Below are 23,535 nucleotides of genomic sequence, written 5' to 3' on the forward strand. Positions count from 1 at the left end.
ATTAAATTAATCGGCAACTAATTTAATAATTGATTAATCGGTTTGAGTAATTGTTTAAGAAAAAATAAGTCAAAATTCTCTGATTCCAGCTTCTTAAATGTGAATATTTTCTGGTTTCTTTACTCCTCTATGAGAGTAAACTTAATATATTTGAGTTGTGGACAAAACAAGACATTTGAGGACTTCATCTTGGGCTTTGGGAAACACTGTTTTTTGGCATTTTTCACAATTTTCGGACATTTCATAGACCAAACAACTAATCGAATAATCAAGAAGATAATCAACAGATTAATCGACGATGAAAATAATTGTTAGTTACAGCCCTAAATCATAATAAGCAAAGTAAGTACTAATTATAGATTTCAAATAAATGGAGTTAAAAGTACAATATTCCCCGATGAAATGTAGTAGAGTAGAGAGTACAAAGTAGCAGAGCATGAAAATAGTCAAGTTAAGAACAAGTACCTCAAAATTACTACTTAAGTACAGTAGTTGAGCAAATCTATCTCAGTATTACAGCATTAGGACTGTCGTCATGTATGATTACTTCAAATTCTCATGATTTAAAAATGTTTGTCAGTGGAGTACTGGAGTAAAAAGAACAACATTTCCCTCGGACATGTAGTGGAGTATAAATATCAAACAGAAATACTCAAGTAAAGTACATACAAGTCATACTTCAATACAGTATTTGAGTTTATGTAACTTTCTCCCTTTGGAACTAATTGAACTGCTGCAGGTTTTTGCTTTTAAATAAATGTTATTCAAACAACTCAACATTTCTATGTTGAATGATTAAAACCTTGTTCTAACCTTGACCCTACATCAAAGCATGAACGATCTAATCTAATCTTGCCCATGATAAAATAATTGTAGGTGTGATGAAATATGCATTGAAATACATTTTTGTAAAAGTGCACTGAGGAACAAGTGAGATAAGAAAGTCAAACAAAGCACATGAGAACGGACTGATTTGGTGGTCATTTCTTTTGTAGGGTGTATAGAGGCTGTAACACTCTCATCTGGTAACATTTAAGCTCCACATCTCTGGACACATTTTAAAACCCCCACATGTAACAGCCAGCATTCAAGCCTGTGGATAGGGGAGTTTTTCAGTGCCTGGGAAAAATGCTCAAACCATTATTAGACAACGACAGAGGCTGTCAATCAGTGTGGGGGGTGGACGCAATCACACACATACACACACATCCACAAGAAGGGAGGGGCAGTGACCTAGGGGCTTAAGGTCAACTCATTTACTCTCTGCATCCGTTCCTCATTTTAATAACTTGTCTCTCTGTAAGCTGTATAAAGAGATCACAGCCTGCACCCTCTCTGCCTCAAAGCCATTAGCTCACCTGTCACAGCCACTCCATATCCCCACTCATCTCCTCCTCCTGTCTATACCTCTCTATTCTCCGCTCTGTGCCACGCTGACCTGACACCTCTCTCCTGAGCTTTCTGACACCACTCGGCCCGTGGAGAGGTCAGGAGGATGGGGGGTACAATTGGCATGGAGTAAGAGATTTGACCTCAATCAAATGGCCGATCACATCCGCTTATTGTGCTCTCGCCCACTCAGATAATGACAGCAAACAGCTCAGACCGACCATCACAACCACCAGATAAAGAGTGAAATCTTGTTGCCGGTGAAACGAAGTCCAATTATGGGGATTTTCATGCTCAAGCTCCTATTAAAGGATTGACTGCTTGTCTAGAGGTTAAGAAAGTTGTTTTGATGCCTGAAATTCATCCTGGATCATTGGATCAATTCAATGAGCACTTGGCACGCTTACTGCAGGAAGGCTTTTATTTTGTCCTTTATTTATTCAAACTAAATAAGATATTATTTTTGTTGGAAAACATTAAAACAATGAAAGGACAATTTTCCATTAGGATTTAGCACTATTACAAAACTAAGTGACAATGGAGAGTCCTTCAACAAGCCAGAACTAATGCTTTAAAGGACCAGTGTGTAACAGTGAGGGGGAACTAATGGCAGAAATGGAATATATTATTAATAAGTATGTTTTCTTTAGTGTATAATCACCTGAAAATAAGAAGTTGTCAGTTTATTAGGTACACCAAGCTAATCAAATACAACAGACCTGTAATAAATCCTTATGAAGGTTATATTGTTCAGTTATTGTTGAAACTGTTTTAGAGAGGTGTTGATTCAACTGTATGGTAATTTTGGAGGATGTGGTTTGTGATGCTGGCAGGTGTAATTGCTAGTTAGCCTACCCTCATTGATATAAAAGGGGTGGGGAAAAAAACTCATAAAATCGACATAAGTATGGTATGTAGTGGAGAAGTCTCTTCCTTAATGCTTAATGTGAGTAAATTAATAAAAACATAAATATACTAAACTTGATAGCCTGAGCACCTGAATGGAGCTTAACATGTTTTTGTGATGTACCTTACATAAAAAAGCCGTTGTAGTGAAGTCACACTGGAGCTGAACACAGATCAGTGTCTAGAGCAATAACAGAGCAGATGATCTAAAGAGGTCAGTTAGCTCGTCAGTTTGTGAGCGGTAGATTACAGCATAAGGTGTTTAGAGAGGAGAGATGGCCGGGGGGAGTGGCCTCGTCCTAATCCCGTTAAAGCATTTGAGTCGTCTTCAAAGAGCTGATTAGGTTAATTTTCATCCTAAGCACCTTATTTGACCTACAGGCAATGTCTGCCGATAGCAGAGGGCACAAGCAGGGAGCAACAGATTGGACTCAGATTTACGAGAGCTTGAACTTGGTGATTGGGAACACGATCAAGTTGTTGTGGCTACACAGAGTGTTAGGTTAATGCCCTGTCTGTTAAAAGCAAAGCATGTTTATCTTTTAAACGGGCTATCATATCGACAATCTGTCAACGGTTATCATTTTCACATCTAGTACACATCAGCCTCTTCAACAACATGGATCCTTTGGCGGGCCCATCATTATAAACTTTTACTGTCAGCACAATGACACTTCAAAGCATCATTTAAAATTAAGTCATGATCCACCATACATCATGTTGAATAAACTGACATTTTGATGCTTCGTTCATGACATTTCATTATCACAAGAAAACAAAGCATAAAAGCAATTACGACCATAATGGCGTTCCATACAAAAACAATATGTATAAAATGCTACAATTCTACCCACTGCAGCTTTAATAACATTTATTCCTAAAGTGAGTTATATCCATAGACTGTATAAAATATGGACGTAGTCTCTGTGACGTCACCCGTAGGTTTCTGAAAAGCAATTGTGAAGCTCAAAGTGGGCGGCTCCAGCCGTCGCCATCTTGGCAGTGATGACACAGCCTAACTCCCTGCTAATCCAAAAATGTGCAAAGAGGTGGATCGTCGGCGGAGCTGAGGCGGGTCGGGTGACGCAGCAGAGCAGACAGATAGGAGCTAGCGACCTTAAAGCGGCCACGCCCTCAATTATACTGACCTTTAAGCCTTAAGCGTTATATAAAAATTCACCCCCCATACAGTTGTTATGAAAGGGGATATTACCTACAGAGACCAAAACCGTTTTTTGTACCTGTAAACATGCTTACTTCTGTTGTAATATTGGGCATTTTAACATGGGGGACTATGGGGATTGACTCACCTTTGGAGACAGCCTCAAGTGGCCATTTGATGAACTTCCGCATTGGCTTCATTTCTCAGCACCGGAGGTTGCCGCTTGAGTATATCTTGATCTGGAAGACACATATGTAACTTTGAAGCTACTGAAAAATAAAAGAGGAATAATGTTAACATCAGAGTTCAAAGTGGTTGAGCAGAGCAACTCAGTTTAAACTCATTCTTATCTTTACAGCAGACACATGGAGGAAAAAGCTCCACTGCCATTACAGTAAACAGTTCTATTGACTCTTTTACAAACAATGGGTGGATACCTTGTTCACAGCAAACACAAGATAGCTGATTTGAATGACAACACCACACACCAAATGGGAAGTTTCCCACCATCTCGAGCAGGTCCTGGGCGGAGAGGAGGGCAAATATTGATTGGACGCTGTGTGTTGCTCTGGAGTCACCACAGCAGATGTTTTTCTTTGGCAGGTTCCACTGCCTTGTGTATTTTAAATTGCTCCGTCATTCACTTGAGGTCAAAGGCCCGAGGATGGAGAGAGTGTTGTGAGAGGGGAGAGAGATGATTTTTTTTTTCCTATGGCCTCTGGGCCAAAGGGCAGCAGAGGCTAATGAGGAAGGAGCACGGAGTCATGTGCTCTTGCTTGTTCACCCAGAGTTAGTCCTCAGAGTTAAAGTTTAACCCCAGTTTTCAGATTCCTCTGCACTTTAACTCGTGCAGTTAACACACTTTCAGATCAATAAGCAGGCCACCTTTTGCTGAGAATCACCTTCATTATTTCAAACCAAAGTCACACCTAGTAAATGTACAAAAAAATATTTTGTTTTTGTTTTTATTCTCTAAAAACAAATACAGCAAGAAGTGAGCTACTGCAGCAGTAAATGCTATAATGTGTGGTTTGATCTTCTGATACACTGACACAAGTCTCTTCTGTTCAGGTGAGGAGATTATAGAAGCAGCTCTTACAGCCTACAGGGCTTCAGCTGGTTAAACCTGTATATACATATCATGGAAGTATGTCTGTGTGTTTCCATGTCAACAGAGCCTTGTCGTGACTTTAGTTTGAACTTTATTGTCACCAAGGGGAGATTTGCCTTGCAGCCGAGTGAAACACACAAAGCACACAGAGTTTGACGTAAAAATTCATAAAACATAAAATAGAAATGTGTAAAGCACATGCTAAATCGCTCAAACACAAGCTCTCGTAAAACAATGTTGACAGCATCCAGTCCTTCCAACCAAATGGCATGAGAGACCAAATAAATGATGTAAACACACCTGTTTAGCAATTTAACCACTTACATGTGAAATATTATAATAAATAGTCCTTCCTTGTTACTGTACTGCCAATGCCAATACACTGATGGACCAACAACAGCTGATAGCAAATACATCCAAGCCGATATTTGGGGAAATATTCCAGTAACATATTTTCATTTGCTGTATTGATGCGTTTAAATGGGGTCGTGTTTACCGTGTTCACGAGAAGAGTGTATGTGTGTGTATGTACGCCTCCCTCTTGTTGTATTCACGACCTCGTAGTAGAAAGTTTCTGAAAGCTCAGAGTTCACGAGTTGTGACGTGTTTGTTGACGTTGTCAGAAATGGCGGAGGCCATGGAAGTTAATTTTTCGGCACATAATAAGTGAATATATTGTAATGTATATTGTTTTTCTTCGTAATTTTATAATATATCAAATGTTTATATTCCCATTCTCATCTTTTTCCTCTGGCATTATGTCATTTCCTGCATTATGTTACTCACTTGCTAGCAGGCTAAACTGTTAGCCTCTGGGCACCGAGAGTAAATATTGCCGTTGCTTAGCAGCGGTGTTGTCACGACTTAACCACTTGAACGCCAAGCATATTGTGTACACGACTTCCCATGTTGTTAAAAGGAGCTCACGAGTTTCATTTGAAGGCACCATTATTGTTGATACATGAGCATAGTAATAGAAAAAATCTATTTCTATGTAAATGAGCTTCAAGTTTTCAGAAAAGTGTGCTTAGTTCCATTTTGTGTTCGTATACAATGGAGAAACACTGTTATTTTCTATGAATGTCACCACAGACACATTTCATAATAATAATAATAATGCAAATATATAAATATTGCAATACATTCATCAATGGGCCATAGGCTCAATCACCATTATGTTACCTCATTTGGCTATAGATAGTGACTTAACGAGATTGCCACTTTAAAGGGAACGTTTACATTAGAGGTGTGTTGTCATGTTCCTGTGCATGTCAGTGTGTACAGTGTGTGTGTGTGTGTGTGTGTGTGTGTGTGTATGTGTGTGTGTGTGTGTGTATGCAGTGTTCAGGTGAGTGTAGTGAAGGTTTGTCTGCTTCACTCTGGTGGCTCTGGACTCCTGACTGTGTTGAGAATGCACAGACTCCGCCACAGTCGACTTCACGCTGAGAGCAGCTGCATTCCTGACCCGCAGTTCAAAGAGCAAAGAACACACTGACACACACACACACACACACACACGCACACACTAGATATATCCCAGATAAATAAGGCATATAGGGTACACTTGTGCACAAGGGTACTTTGCTTCAGACATACAAAACACACATTTCAATGCACAGTGACGCTTCTATAACATATGCACACTCAAACAGACATAAATGCACTGTGTCTGTTTGTGCGCGCGCACACACACACACACACACACACACACACACGCAAACACACGCACACATACACACGCACACACACACACACACACACACACACACACACACGCAAACACACGCACACATACACACGCACACACCCACACACGCACACACACACACACACACTCACTCACAAACACACACAAACAGTAGCTGCAACCATGGACACTCAGAAAGGTCAATGGTCCAACCTCCTGCAGCCACACCGCACTCACTGTGGTCTGCTTTACTATGAAAAACTGATATTACCATATTAATATTCTTGACATAATCCTAATTATTATTTTCAATTATTTGTTCTGCTTTTTTAGAACTATTTTATTGTACTTTTCTATGACTCAAATCCTGTAAATGTTTAATTTATTCCACACGTCTCAAAGCTTCAGAGAGTCTTATTTACAAGATTCAAAGACTGAAAATGTTTGCCTTGTTGTTCATGTGCTCCAAAGTTAACAAGTTAATTTAAAGTGGTTATTTGTTAGAAATCTGCATTCCCCAAGAAGCAGCATTTACAAAAGACAATGTATGAACTAACTTGACATCTCTGTGAATATTTCGTGTTCAGCGGAGGTTATGTTTGCTTCACTTTTAATGAGTTTGTTTTTAAAAACAAAAACAATCAGTCAGTTTATTTTTAACACTAAAGGAGTTTCCTCTCTAATATTTAACTGATCCAGTCTTGTTTAGTTTGACGTCACACGTTTTCATGTTGCGATCGGTCATATGCGATGGATGCATTTAGTAGTTTATATTACATTGTTTATATTAACATGAAAATACATTTCGCAATCAAGGAACGGTACATAATCCATTACATTTTGTAGCAACTCACAGTGACGTTGACATCAAACAAATGTTAATGATGTATAGAGGATGTCTATGAAATAAATGTTTCTTTGGTTAGTGGTGTCCCTGTAAAAGAAATACTGGACATTTTAATTTCCTCGAAGTCTTATATTCCTATTCTCTTTCTCATCCACCAAAATGAACAATTAACTAAAAAAACAACAGATGACGGGTCGACTGTCATAAAGATATTTATGTTGTACTTTTCAAACATGTTCCACTCCCAAATCTTTACATATTCAAATCTTTACAGGTTTTAAATCAAACACTATTCCACATGGTCTGCTAGTACACATACACAGAGGCTTAAAGGAAAGCACTAATTCAACTTACAGCAGCTTAGCTCGGCCCAGATAACCTTTTAACCAAACAAAAGGCCTATCCATGCACAACGAGTCTCGCTGTGACGGATGTGGGTTAAAGTTACCTTATGCGCACATTTAAAAAGGCTGAATTAACGTCACCGACGGAAAATTGCGTAAGAGAAATCCTTCCTCTTCCTGCGAGCCTTGTTATCAACCTTTACCTCTTTGCTCTTTTGCTATTCACACATCTGAGAGACAAAACATTTCTTTGAAGAGCACAAGGACAAAATGTTTTGTCATTCTGGGGGAATTCCTGTAAAACCATGTGATGAGCAAACGCTTTTTGGAACATAGACGTTCTTTTAACCCGGCGTGCTTGGAAGTGAATACCTCCTCTGTGGGTTTTTTTTCTTCTTCTGCGTTTGGAGGCTGTTATTGGAAACCTTGGTTGCCGGCCCTGATTGTTTATTTTGTCCTCCCTTCACATGACAATGCTGTTGGTATGACAGACAAAGCAAGCCAGAAATTCCACAGGATCATTGTCGAGTGCCAAGACGATAGATGAGTTACGCAGCAAACTGTAGTTTGATTTGTAAAACAGGAGAAGTATGTACATGTAACAATTTATTTGTGCCAAAAATGATCTTAAAGGGGCAGTCCGCAGATTTTACATATCCAGATCAGTTTACTCGTCATGAGAAGTAGTACACAATGTCTGTAAAAACAGCAATCCTGTCTCTTAAATGCAACCCGGTCTCACGGGATGGCGTATAAATAGCACGTCATTACACGGACATTCCTTGTGTTATGAGGACGCATTTTAGGCTTTTCGTGTGTTATTCGTAACTCGCTTTTGCGTGTCATTTTTAAACCATGCAACAAAACTACGGTAACGCCCGCATATAGGCTTAGGCAACAGAAGCACACACTTAAGTTTAGGCAATAGAACCACTTTGTTGGGATTAGGGAAAACCTCATGGTTTGGTTTAAAATAAAATACGCAAACTAAGGCAAATACGTACGGAAGCAATGTAACATAAGTACGGAAAACACATCACAAACGTCACTAAAAAACACATGACGAACGTTACGAACGTAATTTGCCAAACAACCTTAACCTGGCATATTTATGTGGATGTATTTACATTGCAGTAAGTACAGACTACAAGGCATACAAATGACACCCCAAATGAAAGAAAGGTGTTCTTATTGCACGCTAAATACCTTGCGTATTATCGTGGCATTCCTACACCTTTTGGTGCAAATGGGCTGCTTAAATACATCTAGTATATCCTACTAATCTGCAACAGAAAATATATTTAGAAGGAAATGTATTGATGCCAGGATTAACCGTTATCAACATAATGGGAACTTTAATTAACATATCTAACAAGGCGCAAAATGTTGATTCTGAACGTATGAGTAAAGTGTTCACCGACAATGTGTTTCATTGGTTTTCCTTCAGTATCCACCCATAGTGACTAAAGCATGGTGAAGCATTTTTGTGGTTGCAGGATGTGAACCCCGGACGGCACTGTCAAAGTCCTGCACTTTGTACACCCATCATCCACCACGAACACCTCCCTACAACTTCAGAAACGTAGCGCCTCCTTCACAGGAAAAGAGTTTCCAGGGAACAATTACGCTTCCCATCAAAATGTAAATGGAAAAATGATGATAAGTGATACTGTAACTGTAAGAGCCAGACTATGCTAGAAAATAACTATTTTGTATTATGTGTTCAGACCACTTAGGAAATCGAAACTAGTTGTTTCCGAATGGCCACACTGGAAGACAACAACAGCATGGTTAAGTTAGAGAAAGATCTCGTTTATGGCAAATTAAATATGATTGGGCAACTAAAAAACTTGGTTACGGTTAGGGAAAGACTGTGGTTACAGTTCATAAAAACACAATTGTTGGTCTCCTGCATGAAGGTTGGGCGTGCTACAACCACCCACCACCCTGACCTTCAATCACATACTTTCCACCTCAACACATTATAGGCCACACTACTATACTTCCTCAGTTGGCTCTAAACATCGGCATTAGACATGAAAGTGAAATGCAGAACTGTCCAGTATGGACGTTACGGGTGGGAATCATCAGATGCCACACGATAAGATATATTCCAATTTATTACCTTTTTTCAACTGTAAATAATGCAGTTTGTCAACATCTGTTTATGTAATAAGACACAGTTTTCACTCTGTTCATCTCAGAGTTTCCATTCACATATCTTGAGGTCAGAGGTCAAGGGACCCCCCTGAAAATGGCCATGCCAGTTATTCCTCGCCAAAACTTAGCCTAACTTTGGAGCGTCATTTAGCTTTCTTCCCAACAAGCTAACATGACATGATTGGTACCAATGGATTTCTTAGGTTTTGTAGTTTCATATGATACCAGTATCTACACTCTAGCTTTAAACTGAGCCTGTTACAACCTCTGAAAGACAAAATAACGGCCTTCTGATTGTTAAAAGGTCAATAGTTTATATAATAAAAGATCGATACTTGATGTGCGTATTGATACAATGTTGCCACGCAAGATGTCTCGATACTATGCTGTATAGATTTCCCCCCCCATCCCTAAGGGACACTGGGCTGGTTGTAAGACATGGACTAAAAAGTCAGAATATCTCAACTTTTCTTCTTTCGTCTGTCTCGCCGGTCCAACAGCTTTATACATCCACAATACTAATCACCCATTTAAAATGTGCACGCAAAAGCTCAACCAGCACCATCCAGGATGCAGCAGTTCACCAGGATCGCTGGCATCCTTCACACAGACCTGTGAGTGTGTGCAGCAGGTGTGAAAAGGAGCCGCTGGCGTATCGTATAACCTTTTGACAAGCTGCTCAACAACAACAGGCCCTCCCTGTTATTATTGGGTCAACAAAGTCGGAGGAATTCTTTGGGATTAGAGTGAAGTGGAGAACATGAGTGTGAGTGCCATGCGCTCGCTGTGTGGACCCCCGAGGCCCCCCTCTTTGTCTTACGGTAGTGTTGGGGTTAACTCCCCCCTTTGCTCCCAGGCTGGCCCGGGGTCAGGGGGGAAACAGGCAGCCAGTCAGGCCGCTAGGCATTCTTTCTATGTGTGTGTGTGGCTGCAGCCCACTCAGTGCTCTTTGACTCCGTTGGCCTTATAAGGCATCCGGCGCCATGGCAACGGCAGGGCTTGAATAGCAGTGTCAAATCCCTCAGCACACAGACACACGCTCACTCTCCCTAAAGGAGGGAGCGAGGCAGAGACACAGAGAGGGGATTGAGAGGAGCAGGAGAGGAGGCTAGGCTATCTCTGGGCTGCTCTCCACTGCAGCGTCTGGCTTTCACTAGAGAGCTCTATGACCGTGTTTTTCCTGGGCTTGTTTGCCTAATTTATTCCTGCCGGGGCCAGCAGAAAGACAGGCGGAAAAGAAAAGAAAAAAAGGACGGGCAGAATAGTAAAGAGTGCAACAGTACACCCTGACTTGCGGACAGGGAATGCAGAGAGGTTCTGGTTGTTACTGCTGGATGGACAAGCACTGACAAAACAGGAGACAACACTTTGTGGAGCTTTGGGAGAGGAGGAGATTTCTCAACTCTGCTTTTTGTTTTGGCTCCTTGTTGTTTTTTTCTGTGACATTTGAGCATCTGACACCACAGACTCTGAAGAGTTGGAGGAGCCACAAGAAAACATAAAAGAAGAGGAGGACTTATTTGATGAACTTTGTTCCTGAAGAGACCACAAAGACGTTATTCCAGGAGTGAAAGGAGCGTATTGTCTTTCTCACCACAAGTCAAGAGTGAGTCTGGACTAGAACTGCCTCAGATCAGCAGATAACACCTCTGCACGGCAGGAACTGGTTGGACTAGTTTATAAGTTGGAGGAGAGGGCAGGGCAGTTTAACCCTGCCTGAAGGAGAGCTGTGTTTTATTTTCCTCCCACTTGCTTGTTCTTTTGGGAGAAAGTCGAGCGCTGAGAGAGGGGCAGAGCTTCTTTTACATTTGGAGAGCGACTCTCTTTTGTCCCTTGTCACTATGCTTAGGGATAGGTGAGGTGTTGTTTTTTTAACTTCATCCAGGGGGGGGGGGAGACGCAGAGAGAAAGTGGGAGGGAGGGAGAAAGAGAGAAGGAGTCAAAGTGTAATTTATTGTTTCACAGTGAAAAGAGCAAGGCTGCACCCTTTTCTCCTGCCTGAACTCTGAACCACTCAATGTGTGTCTGAAGTTTTCTCGGAGGTCAGGGCTGAGAACACAAGAAGGGTGAAAGACAAGAACAGAGAGAGCAGAGGGATTAAAGAAGAACGAGGGAAATAACAGCACTGGAAAGGACCTCCAGGTCATTACAACCAGACGGCGAAGGGGAGAAAGGTCAACACGGAAGCGTCCGGGACGACTTTTTTGTCCCACCTCTAGATCTTGGACAAAAAATACAGACGTGGAGCCACTTGTTTTCTTGTCTGGAATCAGTTTTTAGACTTTGAGGGCAGTTGGAGAGTGGGGGACAGGGCGGGTCTGTGTATGATCCACTCTCAGGGCGGCGTGTCTCAGAGAATATGGCCATGGTGAGCGGGGGATGGGGCAACCCCAACGGGGACACTAATGGACTGGGGGAGAAGGCTTACCTGAGGAGGGAGGAAGAGGAGAGCTCGCCTCAGGCCGGGAGCAGCGATGTGGACGTCGGGGACGAGGACAAGTCCTGCGTGGTGGACTGTGGGGTGTGCGGGGACAAGTCCAGCGGGAAGCACTACGGCGTGTTCACCTGCGAGGGCTGCAAGAGCTTCTTCAAGAGGAGCATCAGACGAAACCTCAACTACTCCTGCAGGTGAGGGCTGCTGGGAGATTCAAACTGAAGTCTTATTTTGTTTATAGTATGGACAAAACATGTCATCTTGGGCTTTCGGAAATACTGATCAACATTTTCCACCCTTTTCTGACAGTATCGATTAATCAAGAAAATAATCAACATATTAATCGACAATAAAAAAGTCAATCGCAGCTCTAAAGGACACACATTTAATTTATTTTTCCCGCTCTTCTTGTTGGACCAAAGTGTCTTTTTTGGCAACACTTTACTTTAAATTTTACTTTACGTTTAATAAATGATGTACAACACACTATAAGGTAGTTGTAAGCAGATATAAATGTTTATTAATGTATTTGTCAAAAACTATAACTCCTCCTGTGGGCATCTATAAGTGGAAGTTAGTGTACAGACCTATAAAAATAGGGCTGCAACTAACTATTATTTTAATTGTTGATCAATTTGTAGAATATTTTCTCGATTAATCAATTAGTTGTTAGGTCAATAAAATGTCAGAAAATGGTGAAAAATGACGATCAGTGTTTCCCAACGCCCAACATGACGTCCTCAAATGTCTTGTTTTGTCCACAACTCAAAGATATTCAGTTTACTGTCATAGAGGAGTAAAGAAACCAGAAAATATTCACATTTAAGAAGCTGGAATCAGAGAATTTTGACTTTTTTCTTTTAAAATAATTACTCCAATCGATTAATTGATTATCAAAATAGTTGGTGATTAATTTAATAGTTCACAACTAATGGATTAGTCATTGCAGTGCTAGATAAAGAGCGACAATATAGTAATACACTTAGTAATAATATTGCCTAAAATATATCTTTATAGGAGAAGTTATAATTTTTGACAAATACTGTACATTAATAAACACTTTTAATGTCCTAATATCTACGTACAACGACATTATAGCATGTTATAAACCATTTATTAAATATATATATATAGTGCTTCTAAATGCTGCTTTTTTTGTCATTCACATTTATGAAAAGACACAACAGATAAGTCCATTTCTCACTATATGCTCCAACCTTGGATATGCCTCACAAACAGCCTTAGGGGGGAAAAAAAGAAAAGAAATGAAAGCCCTGAAGGTCAGTCATGTGAGGATGGATTGCCTCAGAAGGTCAACATTCCCATTATTCTTCACCACAGGAACACAATGTTGCAACTCAATTCTCTGCTCTTACTAAGACTACACTCAGCCTCTGAATGTACTTATTTCTTCCACATAATAATGCACTAACGCTGTATGGAAGGTGTCTTTTCAGTCAGTTTGTCACGTACGGGACTAAAAGCAGCTCTCTGTGAAATGCTTGTTCTGCTGTAAAAGGCAACACAAGGGCGTGTAAGGCCGATGATTTACAAAGGTCACAGCCTTGATCGCTTTTCAGCCACACCGGCTCACGCAGTTCACACACCATAGGGATCAAGAAAGGGGGAGGAAAGGGGAGAAAGATGTCTATTACTTATTCGAAAGTCACTTAAAGAAATTAAAGTCTTGTTTACTATCAGGAAATTATCCGTGAACGTCATATTTTTTTTATCTTCACATTAAGTGTTTCATCGTTTGTTTCCTTTGTTCAGATCAAATCGAGAATGCCAAATCGACCAGCATCACCGCAACCAGTGCCAATACTGTCGTCTGAAGAAATGTTTCCGTGTAGGAATGCGCAAAGAAGGTATGAAAGGTCCGTCATCCATGTGCACAGCAGGTTTAAGGTGTTGCTTTTAGGATTAGTAGACACATGAATGCGTTTTTACTGCAAGAGGTGAAAAATCTAAGACTGAATCATGGATGTCTGAGGTTATTGTTGTACTTTTAGGTTTCACAGTGGTGGAAAATCCTTCACTTACAGCTGCACTAATAGAGTGCTGCAGGGATGTCATATTTTTGTAGGCCAACCTGGAAGTTAGCATGGCCCTGGGTTCCCTTGATAAAAAGCCAATAGGTATTTTTCCATTGGGTTTTGAACAAACGTTTATGATACTCAGCAAGATAATCTCCACAAATGAACTTTTATGATTTTTTAAGTGTGAATGCAATCGCCAGAAGTAAAAAGTTAACGTTAGACTATAAACGAAATACACCACGGTCATCCAGAGTTATTTTACTCGGCATAATGAATGCACATCAGACTGGGCCAGCCTGCAAGCTCATGGGACATATCCTGGTTCTGCCTGCCAGCTTCCTGCTAGCTGTATGCGGTTGTAATAATGGATATATTGGCTGTAATTCAAAACTTTTATTGTCTTATAATACACCCAAGGGCTGTATGCTGTAAAGCCTGTGCCGTGAATGTATTCATGCATTCCGTTAATGTAATAATTAACATCTACGTAACTAGTAGTAGAGTAGCACAACATAAACGGAATTTAACGTAGCTGTAGGCTATTATTATTATTATTATTATTATTATTATTATTATATCTAATGCAGTTAGTACCAGACTGCTGGCTACCAGCTAGCTATGAGCGAGCAAGCTCATGAACGCGCGATAAACTTGTGTACGCTACGTTCATGTGAGCAAGCCGTGGCGGCGGCGTCACGGCGGCATGACGCAGCGTGACGACTGTGACCGAGTCATGTGACCGAGCGGACGCTACTGCGCATTTTCCATGTGCCCAAGATCTGCCAAGATCTGGGTTCTTTTCCAGACGGAAGTCGAGCCATTTAGGCTTCATGCGCCACTGAGCAACTCACATAGGAATGAATGGGGCCCCGCCTCCAACGCTGAATCCAGTTCTTTTAATACATCCATGGTTAGCAACCGATAACTTTTTTAAGACACATAAAAGCTTAAAAATTCATGAATGGGGTATTTACTGACATATTTTACGTTGTAGAACAAAACATTAAAATCTCTTCAGCTTGTGTTAACCACAGATCTTATTTCAGGCATCTAACTAAAAACCCATTAAAAAAAACAACAACATTGATTTCAAGACGAGGGAACTGGAAGTGCTAAAATGCTAACTCATTTCCAGGTTTAGGACTCATTCCTGTAGCCCTCTATTGCTATTTTTATATTTACAATAGATTTACTGACTATATTTGACGTGGTGACAAACCTACAGGGAATTATCACCTAGTTACCCTCAGCTCTAAGGACCATTTTACCACCCTCAGCTCATTGTTTTGGTTTTACGGCCCACAACTTTACTGTGTTGGTTCGCTCTCATTAGTCTATTTCCAGAAGCAGCCCTGATAAACCCATTATACTCTGCCTGGCAAACACAAAACAGCAGACAGACAGTTAGCAACTAGCTGGTGAACACAGTGGAGCATTTAGCAGCTAAAGAGACAGATATTTCCCTCAGTGGTGGAGACCAAAAACAGAGCTAAAAGAGATGTTGCTCTGTAACTGCTGGATGTGTAAATAAGCAACTGCTTGGTCACATTTTCCATATTAACTTAAAATGTGATAATACTGTTTGTAAGTGTTATTTTTACAGCTAGTTGCGCTGCCCCCAAGTGGAGAAAAAGTCTGTGAATATAAGTAAAAAGTAGTTTACTAGAAAAAAGTGTGAACCTGTGAAAGTAAAAGTTCTGCATTCAAAATGTTACTGATCAGCAAATTGCATTAAACGTATTAAAAGTAGGCTACTTGCTTTGTAGAAAAAAATATTAGCTGTAGCTGGTCGAGGTGGAGCCAGTTTTATCTATTTTATACACTACAAACTTTAATAATTTATCATATTTTATAATGTAATCATAATGTATATATCTTTTATATAATATCTTAATCTTCAAATTAACTGCAGCTGTCAAATAAACGCAGTGAAAAAAGAAAAAAAAGAAAAAGTACCACATTTCCCCCTGAAATTTAGTGGAATAGAGGTATAAAGTAGCATAAAATGGAAGTTAAGCAAAGTACAAATACCTCAAAATTGTACTTAAGGACAGTACTTGAGTAAATGCACAGCCACTTTCCAGCACCGAGGTTTGAACCAATCATATCCTCTCCTTTGCATACCAATACCATGATTCATGTAAAAACACCCTCCAGCAAAACACACATAAAAATACAAAAATATGAGAAATGGGTAATCCACAGAGAAAACGCTTACTTCAACAGAAACCCCCACTGACATTTACCAGTGATCCAAGCACAATATTTATACTGTCAACCAAAGCATGTTTTCCCCCCGGAGCTCGACTCCCTGCTGCTGTTGAGCTTCAGGGACGAGGAGGAGGCAACCATGTTTGATTTGCATAACAGAAAAAACAACAAGTTGACAAGTTCACTCTGTCAAAGCCCACTGAGCCTTCTGTATCTCTATACAGTGTGTGTGTCTATATATAATTACAGTTGTAATTTGCTGCAAAGTTGATTAGTGGTAAGACAAGATGATTCCCATTTCCCCTGGTGTAATTATTTTCAATCCTCCCCTCGTTATCACATCACAAACTATTTTAAAAGGATTTGTAATTGTATAACCGTACTTGTATTTCAGTCTGTGTCAGTGGACACCACGAGCCGCCGTCCCATACATAATGTGCACTGAGGTGACCGACGTGCCAGGGGTTATATTGAGCCTGGTTATTAATGAACCATGCTGACCGCAGCCGTGACGCAGGTTGCACTGTTTCCACATTACCTGGAAATGTCTGTTTCACCTTTAACACAGTCAGAGAAGCACACGCTGCTTTCAGTGACACTTTGGCATTTGGAAGTGTAACTACAGTACATTCACAAATGTAAAACACTCAGTGGTGTTCATTACAATTTGGTGCAGTGTCATATTGCCATTAAAGTATTATAAACACTGAGGAGGACTACAATTAAGTAAAGCAGTGTCAGTATTAGACTGCAATCAGTGTCTCATGATTATATTGTTGAAATGTTTCATACTAGGTATTACTAAGCTAGTCAAAAGTTCACTAAGGGATCTATTTAAAAGTCTACATTTTGGCTATACCAATAGGCCTGTAGTGCAATAGGGGTTATAAGAAATTGTTTATGTATGTATGTATGTATGTATGTGTGTTTGTGTGCGTGTGTGTGTGTGTGTGTGTGTGTGTGTGTGTGTGTGTGTGTGTGTGTGTGTGTGTGTGTGTGTGTGTGTGTGTGTGTGTGTGTGTGTGTGTGATGTATGGTGGGCTAAAAGGTTATTTCAAAATACTCCACATATGATTTATCTGGAGTATTTTATATATGACTTTTCTATCTCATCTCTTTAAATGCTTTCTGTTTTAATGTGAAGCACTTTGAGTTTACTTGTGTATGAAATGTGTTGTACAAATACAACTGATCAATATAGCCTAGTATGTCCCATTTTGTCGCTGTCCAAAGAAAGCTATGTCATATTTTATTTTCTTTCATGGGTTGAGAACATTTGCCAACCTCTTAAGCTAAGTATATAATCTAAATTAAAACCTTGTCAGAAAGCTGAAGGTTTTTTTATATAAGAACAAGTTTGAATGATGAGAATAAAACACCTTTCAGTTTTGTTACTTTAGAAATGTAAAAAAACATTTTCTACAACCTTCAAATCCCAATTCAAACTAAGAAACTGTAATTTACTGAATGATTGAGTCAAAAGAGAACCACTAAACACTTACCTCACATACCTCCACCAGGATGTTCAGTTCACTCTGTTGTCTCTGTCCGCAGCAGTCCAGAGGGGCCGAATCCCTCCATCTCACTCAGGTATCAGTCCCAACTCCCTGGCAGGTGGGGTTGGAGGTGCTGGGCCAGGAGGTCACATTGGGGCGGACTACTTCAACGGGCAGCCGGTGTCAGAGCTCATCGCCCAGCTCCTCCGGGCGGAGCCGTACCCCAACAGCCGCTACGTAACCCCCTACGGTCAGACACAGATGCAGGCATCTGCGAGCGGAGCCTCCGTCATGGGAATCGACAGCATCTGTGAGCTGGCCGCCCGGCTCCTCTTCAGCACCATCGAGTGGGCCAGAAACATCCCATACTTCCCAGAACTTCCAGTCTCAGAGCAGGTGAGTCAAGACATACATGCTGGTGACTTCTTCTTTTCCTTTTCAACAACAAAACACAAATGGATCTACTGAGCAGTAGCAAACATTACATCCTTTGCCAGTCCTTGTTATTTGGTTTGCATTTACATTTAAAGCAACTAAAACAGGGGTCTCTAAGCAACCTGCGGCTCTGGAGCCACATGTGTCTCTTCAGCTCCTCTCCAGAGGCTCCCTGTGGACTTATAAACATGGAGATGAATAACTGTTTTTTGTTTACATTCTCATTTTTATTTACCATTATTGTAGGTCTATGGTATGACGGAGTATTAGGGCAACATGGAGGTAAAAAAAAAAATCTGAGATTTCGAGAATAAAGTCGTAATATTAAAAGAATAAAGTCATAATATTACAAGAATAAAGTCAGAAGTTTACGAGAAAAAAAAAATCGTAATATTATGAGAATAATGTCATAATATTATAAAGTAGTAATTTTACGTACTATTTTCTTTTTTTCTGGTTAAGTTATGACTTTATTCTCGAAATATTATGACTTTATTCCGTAAATCTCAGATGTTTTTTCCCTCAATGTGGCCCTAATACTCCGTAGTACATTTGCACTTTGGCCCTCACTGCATTAGACTTATATATTTAGACTATAAACTGTGTTGCCTTCATCACAATGATCAAATGTTTTGTCTGAAAAAAAGTCTGAAAGCAGAGCCATGAGGAGGTGCAGAAGTCTAGTTTTCTCTCAGAACACTTGAATTACAATATGCTGAAAGGTTATGATGGGATTTTTACCCAATGATGCAAAAATATACTGCCTACTGTCACTTTAAATCAAACAATTGACTCCAAAATTCAATGTTGCCTTGTGTACAGAGGCTTCAAATGGGAAAAAAAAGGTATTAAATCATATATGCTCTTAAGTCAGTGGTTCCTCATTATTTTCACTAGTGACCCCTAAAAATGAAGCAATAACTACACAGGTTACAGCCTCAGTGTGGACTTGAGTGAGTTGCTAGCAGATCTACCAAAGAGTGATTTTCGATTGCTTCATTTGAAGGATTTTCGATATTCATTGTTTCCAAGAAAAAAGCAAAACCTAGGAAAACATAAATTAAATAAAAAAAATATTTTATTCTCTCTTATCCCTCGATGCGTGGCCCCTCAGATTAGTGATTATCTTATTTACCTTTGGTGCTCCTGACCTATAGATAGGCCTTTGTTTTTGACATGTTACAGTAGGAAAAGCACAGGTGTAAATAATACAGTTAATGATGGCTGAATTCCATTTAGCTGCTTCAGTGTCAGGGTCCTGGTAATGTGTATGCTGGCTCAATACAACAGAGCCATGGTAAATATTATTAGTAACACCTGTGCTTTTCCTACTATAGCAACTCAAAATGTCTGGTGTGAATTGGGACTCACCTTTTCTTAATCAACTCTACAGGTGGCGCTGCTGAGGCTGAGCTGGAGCGAGCTCTTCATCCTGAACGCAGCCCAGTCGGCCCTGCCGCTACACATGGCTCCTCTGCTGGCAGCTGCTGGGTTCCACTCATCTCCCATGTCCGCTGAGCGTGTGGTGTCGTTCATGGACCAGGTCAGGGTTTTTCAGGACCAGGTGGATAAGCTGAACCGGCTGCAGGTGGACACCGCAGAGTACAGCTGCCTCAAAGCCATTGCACTCTTTTCACCTGGTAAGTCTGGTTTGGTAGTGAGGTTATCTAAGGGATTTAAAGCTGCTGTAACTGGATGTCTTTGCTGTAAACTGATCCCAGGTGTCTTTATAGAAGATTAAAACAAAACTGTCTATATAAGGTGTTATAGGCAGGGTTCAGGTTTAGGGCTCAGCTCCAGGGTTGCCTTGATTTGACTGAATGTGACCTCTGACCTCATTGAAAACAAAGAGAGAATTTCCTTTAAAGGAATAGTTTGACATATGCTTATTGACTTTCTTGCCAAGAGTTAGATGAGAAGGTTGATACCACTTCCATGCCCATTGAATATGAAGCTACAGCCAGGAGACAGTAAGCTTAGCTTTGCATAGTGACTGGAAACAGAGGGAAACAGCTAGTCTGGCTCTGTACAAAGATAACAACATCGGCCCCTCTAAATCTCACTAACACTTTATATCTTGTTTGTTTAATCTTTACAAAAAATCAAAGTCTAAGAAAGATAAGTCGGGGTTTAACAGGGGGTCATGGTGCTGGTAGGCAGAATTTGGACGGAGTCATACTAGCTGTTTTTCTCATTTTCCGGTCTTTGTGCTAAACTAAGCCAACAAGCTGCTGGCTGTAGCTTTATATGTATCATACAGCCATGAGAGTAGGTTCGAGCTTCTCATCTAACTCTTTGCAAGAAAGCAAATAAGCATATTTTCCCCAGAATTAAGAACTATTCCATAAAGGTACAGTGTGTAGGATTTGGCGGCATCTAGCGGTGAGGTTGCAGATTGTAACCAACTGAGTATCCCTCCGCTCACTCATCCATTTCAAAGACTGCGGTAACGCGAGCCGCCGAGTACAAAACTGTGGTAACGCCTCGCTCAGAGTCCATCGTTACCATAACAGCGCTGCTTTAGGAACAAAGGAAGTCAGACGGCTGGCGGTACCACGGTTTTGCACTCTGCGGCTCACGTTACCATACTCAGAAGTGTGTTGGAGAACTACGGTGGCCTTTAGGTAACGTCAAAACGTGAAAGGCTCTCTCTAGAGCCAGTGTTTGGTTTGTCCGTTCTCGGCTACTGTAGAAACATGGCGGACTCCATGAAGATGACCCGCTATGTAGTTATGAAGGGCTCATTCTAAGCTAACAAAAACAAACAGAGTTATGAATATTATATTCCATTTCTGCTAATAGATCCCCTGAAATGTTACACACTATTCCTTTAAAGGGATTACAAATTAATGTAAAGATTGAATTTTAATTTACATAGGAGTGAAGACGCCACAAGTATAAAATAGAAAATGTGCACAAACAGAGCAACAGAAAAATCAAATATTGATAATCTTATGTTTCTTTGCTTCACAGATGCGTGTGGTCTGACAGACCCGGCCCATGTGGAGTCCCTGCAGGAGAAGGCCCAGGTGGCCCTAACAGAGTACGAGAGGTTGCAGTACCCCAACCAGCCTCAGCGCTTCGGCCGCTTATTGCTGCGCCTCCCGGCTCTGCGCGCCGTGCCGGCCAACCTCATCTCCCAGCTCTTCTTCATGCGGCTGGTGGGCAAGACACCCATCGAGACGCTGATCCGAGACATGCAGCTGTCAGGGAGCTCCATCAGCTGGCCCTACGTACCGGGACAGTGAACGCCGCTGACTCCAGAGTGAGACAGACTGAGATCAGATTGGGAGGAATCAGAGCTCACAAAGATTACTTACAAAGTACAAACTGAATGTTAATACAAACTGGGATCTCAGACATTAAAGGTCCTCATTTGTGAGTGTAGTGTCAGCTTTTCCCACATTAGCTTTGTCAATTTTGGTGGAAGTGACACCAAAGCTGCTTTCAGGGAAATGTGTAATTGTCTTTATATGTTTCAGCACTTGTCAGTTTTGCACTGACCTCCGTCTGCTCTCTCTCTCTGTTTCACTCTGGACACAAAACGCAGGGCTTTAATGAAACTGCAGACTCTAACATGAGGCCATGTGCCTGTACTACCTCCTCCCATATCACCCCTAATGTGACTCCGTTTGAACCCAGGCTCTGTGTGTGTTTTCCCCTCTGTAGAGCTTTATATCTGGGACATGTTCATGTGCAGATCATACCTACGTTGTGTCATGTTTGATATGTGGGATGAAATCTCAGACTTTGTTACCAAATGTATTTGTGTGAGGACTGCAAAGTATCACCTTGTACAGAATTAAAACAAAGAGGCATGGGCATTGTATTGTATATTGTACTATATGAGGTACTGTATAAACAAGACATTTTTTATGTTATGTACTTAAAGGAATTGTACAACATTTTGGGAAATACGCTTATTTGCTTTCTTGATGAGAAGATTGATGGCACTTACACATCTTCACTGTAAATATGAAGCTACAGTCAGAAGCCGATTAGAAACTGAAGTATAAAAACAACACGTTTTACGGGAATTATGATCTGGACTATTTCTTGGCCTGGGACCAGTACATTTCTGGAGTATCCACTGGTTGCATCAGATAACAGCCAAATAACCCTCTTAAAACAGAGAATTGTCATTTTTACGCATCGTTTTTTTTTTGTACGGATTCAACAAATTAAATATAATTTATAAATTAGTGAGTTTTGGAGGTACTGGTAGGCAGGTTTTGTCACCTTTGTGGTTCTAGCTTCATATTTACTGTACTCTCTGCAAGAAAGTGAATAATATTTCCCCAAAAATGTTTAGCTATTCCTTTAATATAGTATATTATACAAGAATGGAAGTGGATGTACTCAAACACACCTTGGCTCCTCAGACAGTCACATCCCTCTCAAACATTATTACCTCGTGTTTTATACATCAAAGACAAAGATTGTATATTCATGTATACTAAAGATAAATATAAAGGGATCAAGGTATCTTCATCACAGAGACCATAAACACTAATATTCCCCTGCTGTCTGTCCAGGCCAAAATATATTTTGAAATGTAATGCTTAATGTAAGAGGACACCCAAAGTTTGACATATCATTCACAGAAAGCTTCACTGAGTCAAGTGACCCTTGTTTTTCTGATTAATCTCTGCAAACTGGAGACTTGTTTTCTTTACTTTTATAAAAGTAGAGGTAGTTCATTTTCATTTTCATTCACCTTTATGGTCCCCTTTGAAAAACAGTGTGTTAAAGCACGGCCTGAAGTGGACAGAGGTCACTTTCAGATGATTATTATGCTTGTTCAAGGTACTCAAGTGTTGTAAGTGTTGTAAAGGTTATGGTGTTTTTGTTGGTACTGAGATAAAGGTACTAAGAAGTCACATTCATGAGTGTTATTGCCATGAACTGCAGCTCAATGTGACGAATGTTTTTCTTGCCAAATTAACTGACTGAAAGAAAAGACAATGTGGGGACAAACTTGTGTTTTTGACTTTTTGTATGACCCATAAAAAAGGCAGCGATGATCCCCGATGCTGTCAGCTCTTCATGCTGTTCTTGAATCACTTTGTGTTATTTGTTGGAATATTAAAAATAGTGATTAAACTGTGTAGCTTTACTTTTAAAAGAAGCATGTTTCTATGACCATGCCAAACCTAAAAAAAAAATGCAAAAGAAATTCACATGACTGGTTATTTTTGCATTAAGAAATAAAAGTATGCACATTCCTTCTGTGGATGACTTGAGTATCTGAGACATTATGACGCTGCACACATCTGTAAATATCAGAAACACTTTGCCAGTAATGTTAATGCCA

General features: G+C 40.4%; 1 protein-coding gene across 7 annotated transcripts; it reads left to right on the forward strand.

Moving 5' to 3' along the window:
- Positions 1-10,629: 10,629 nt before the first annotated feature.
- On the forward strand, positions 10,630-23,446 carry LOC141767482 (nuclear receptor subfamily 2 group F member 6-like). 7 transcript variants are annotated; one of them, XR_012593857.1, is made up of 7 exons: positions 10,630-10,920; positions 11,514-12,234; positions 13,814-13,908; positions 17,845-18,182; positions 19,615-19,861; positions 21,195-22,423; positions 22,475-23,446. XR_012593857.1 is itself a non-coding variant. In XM_074634822.1 (5 exons), the coding sequence occupies exons 1-5, from the start codon at positions 11,966-11,968 to the stop codon at positions 21,467-21,469; spliced, it is 1,233 nt and encodes a 410-aa protein (XP_074490923.1). In that variant the 5' UTR covers positions 11,208-11,965; the 3' UTR covers positions 21,470-23,446. The 7 variants fall into 7 exon arrangements, 4 of the variants coding, with proteins under 4 accessions (XP_074490923.1, XP_074490924.1, XP_074490925.1 ...); XR_012593856.1 differs by lacking the exon at positions 10,630-10,920 and having other exon boundaries at positions 11,208-12,234; XR_012593858.1 differs by lacking the exon at positions 10,630-10,920 and having other exon boundaries at positions 11,208-12,234; positions 17,848-18,182.
- The last annotated feature ends 89 nt before the right edge of the window (positions 23,447-23,535 follow it).

Source organism: Sebastes fasciatus, chromosome 5, assembly GCF_043250625.1.
Source record: "Sebastes fasciatus isolate fSebFas1 chromosome 5, fSebFas1.pri, whole genome shotgun sequence".
In the NCBI taxonomy this organism is placed as follows: Eukaryota; Metazoa; Chordata; class Actinopteri; order Perciformes; family Sebastidae; genus Sebastes; species Sebastes fasciatus.

Excerpts from the sequence above, each read along its gene's own strand:
- LOC141767482 (XM_074634822.1), top strand. The coding sequence starts at position 11,966 with ATGGCCATGGTGAGCGGGGGATGGGGCAACCCCAACGGGGACACTAAT. Across the intron at positions 12,235-13,813 it reads AACCTCAACTACTCCTGCAG|ATCAAATCGAGAATGCCAAA; the intron begins GTGAGGGCTGCT and ends TCCTTTGTTCAG. Across the intron at positions 13,918-17,844 it reads GCGCAAAGAAGGTATGAAAG|CAGTCCAGAGGGGCCGAATC; the intron begins GTCCGTCATCCA and ends CTCTGTCCGCAG.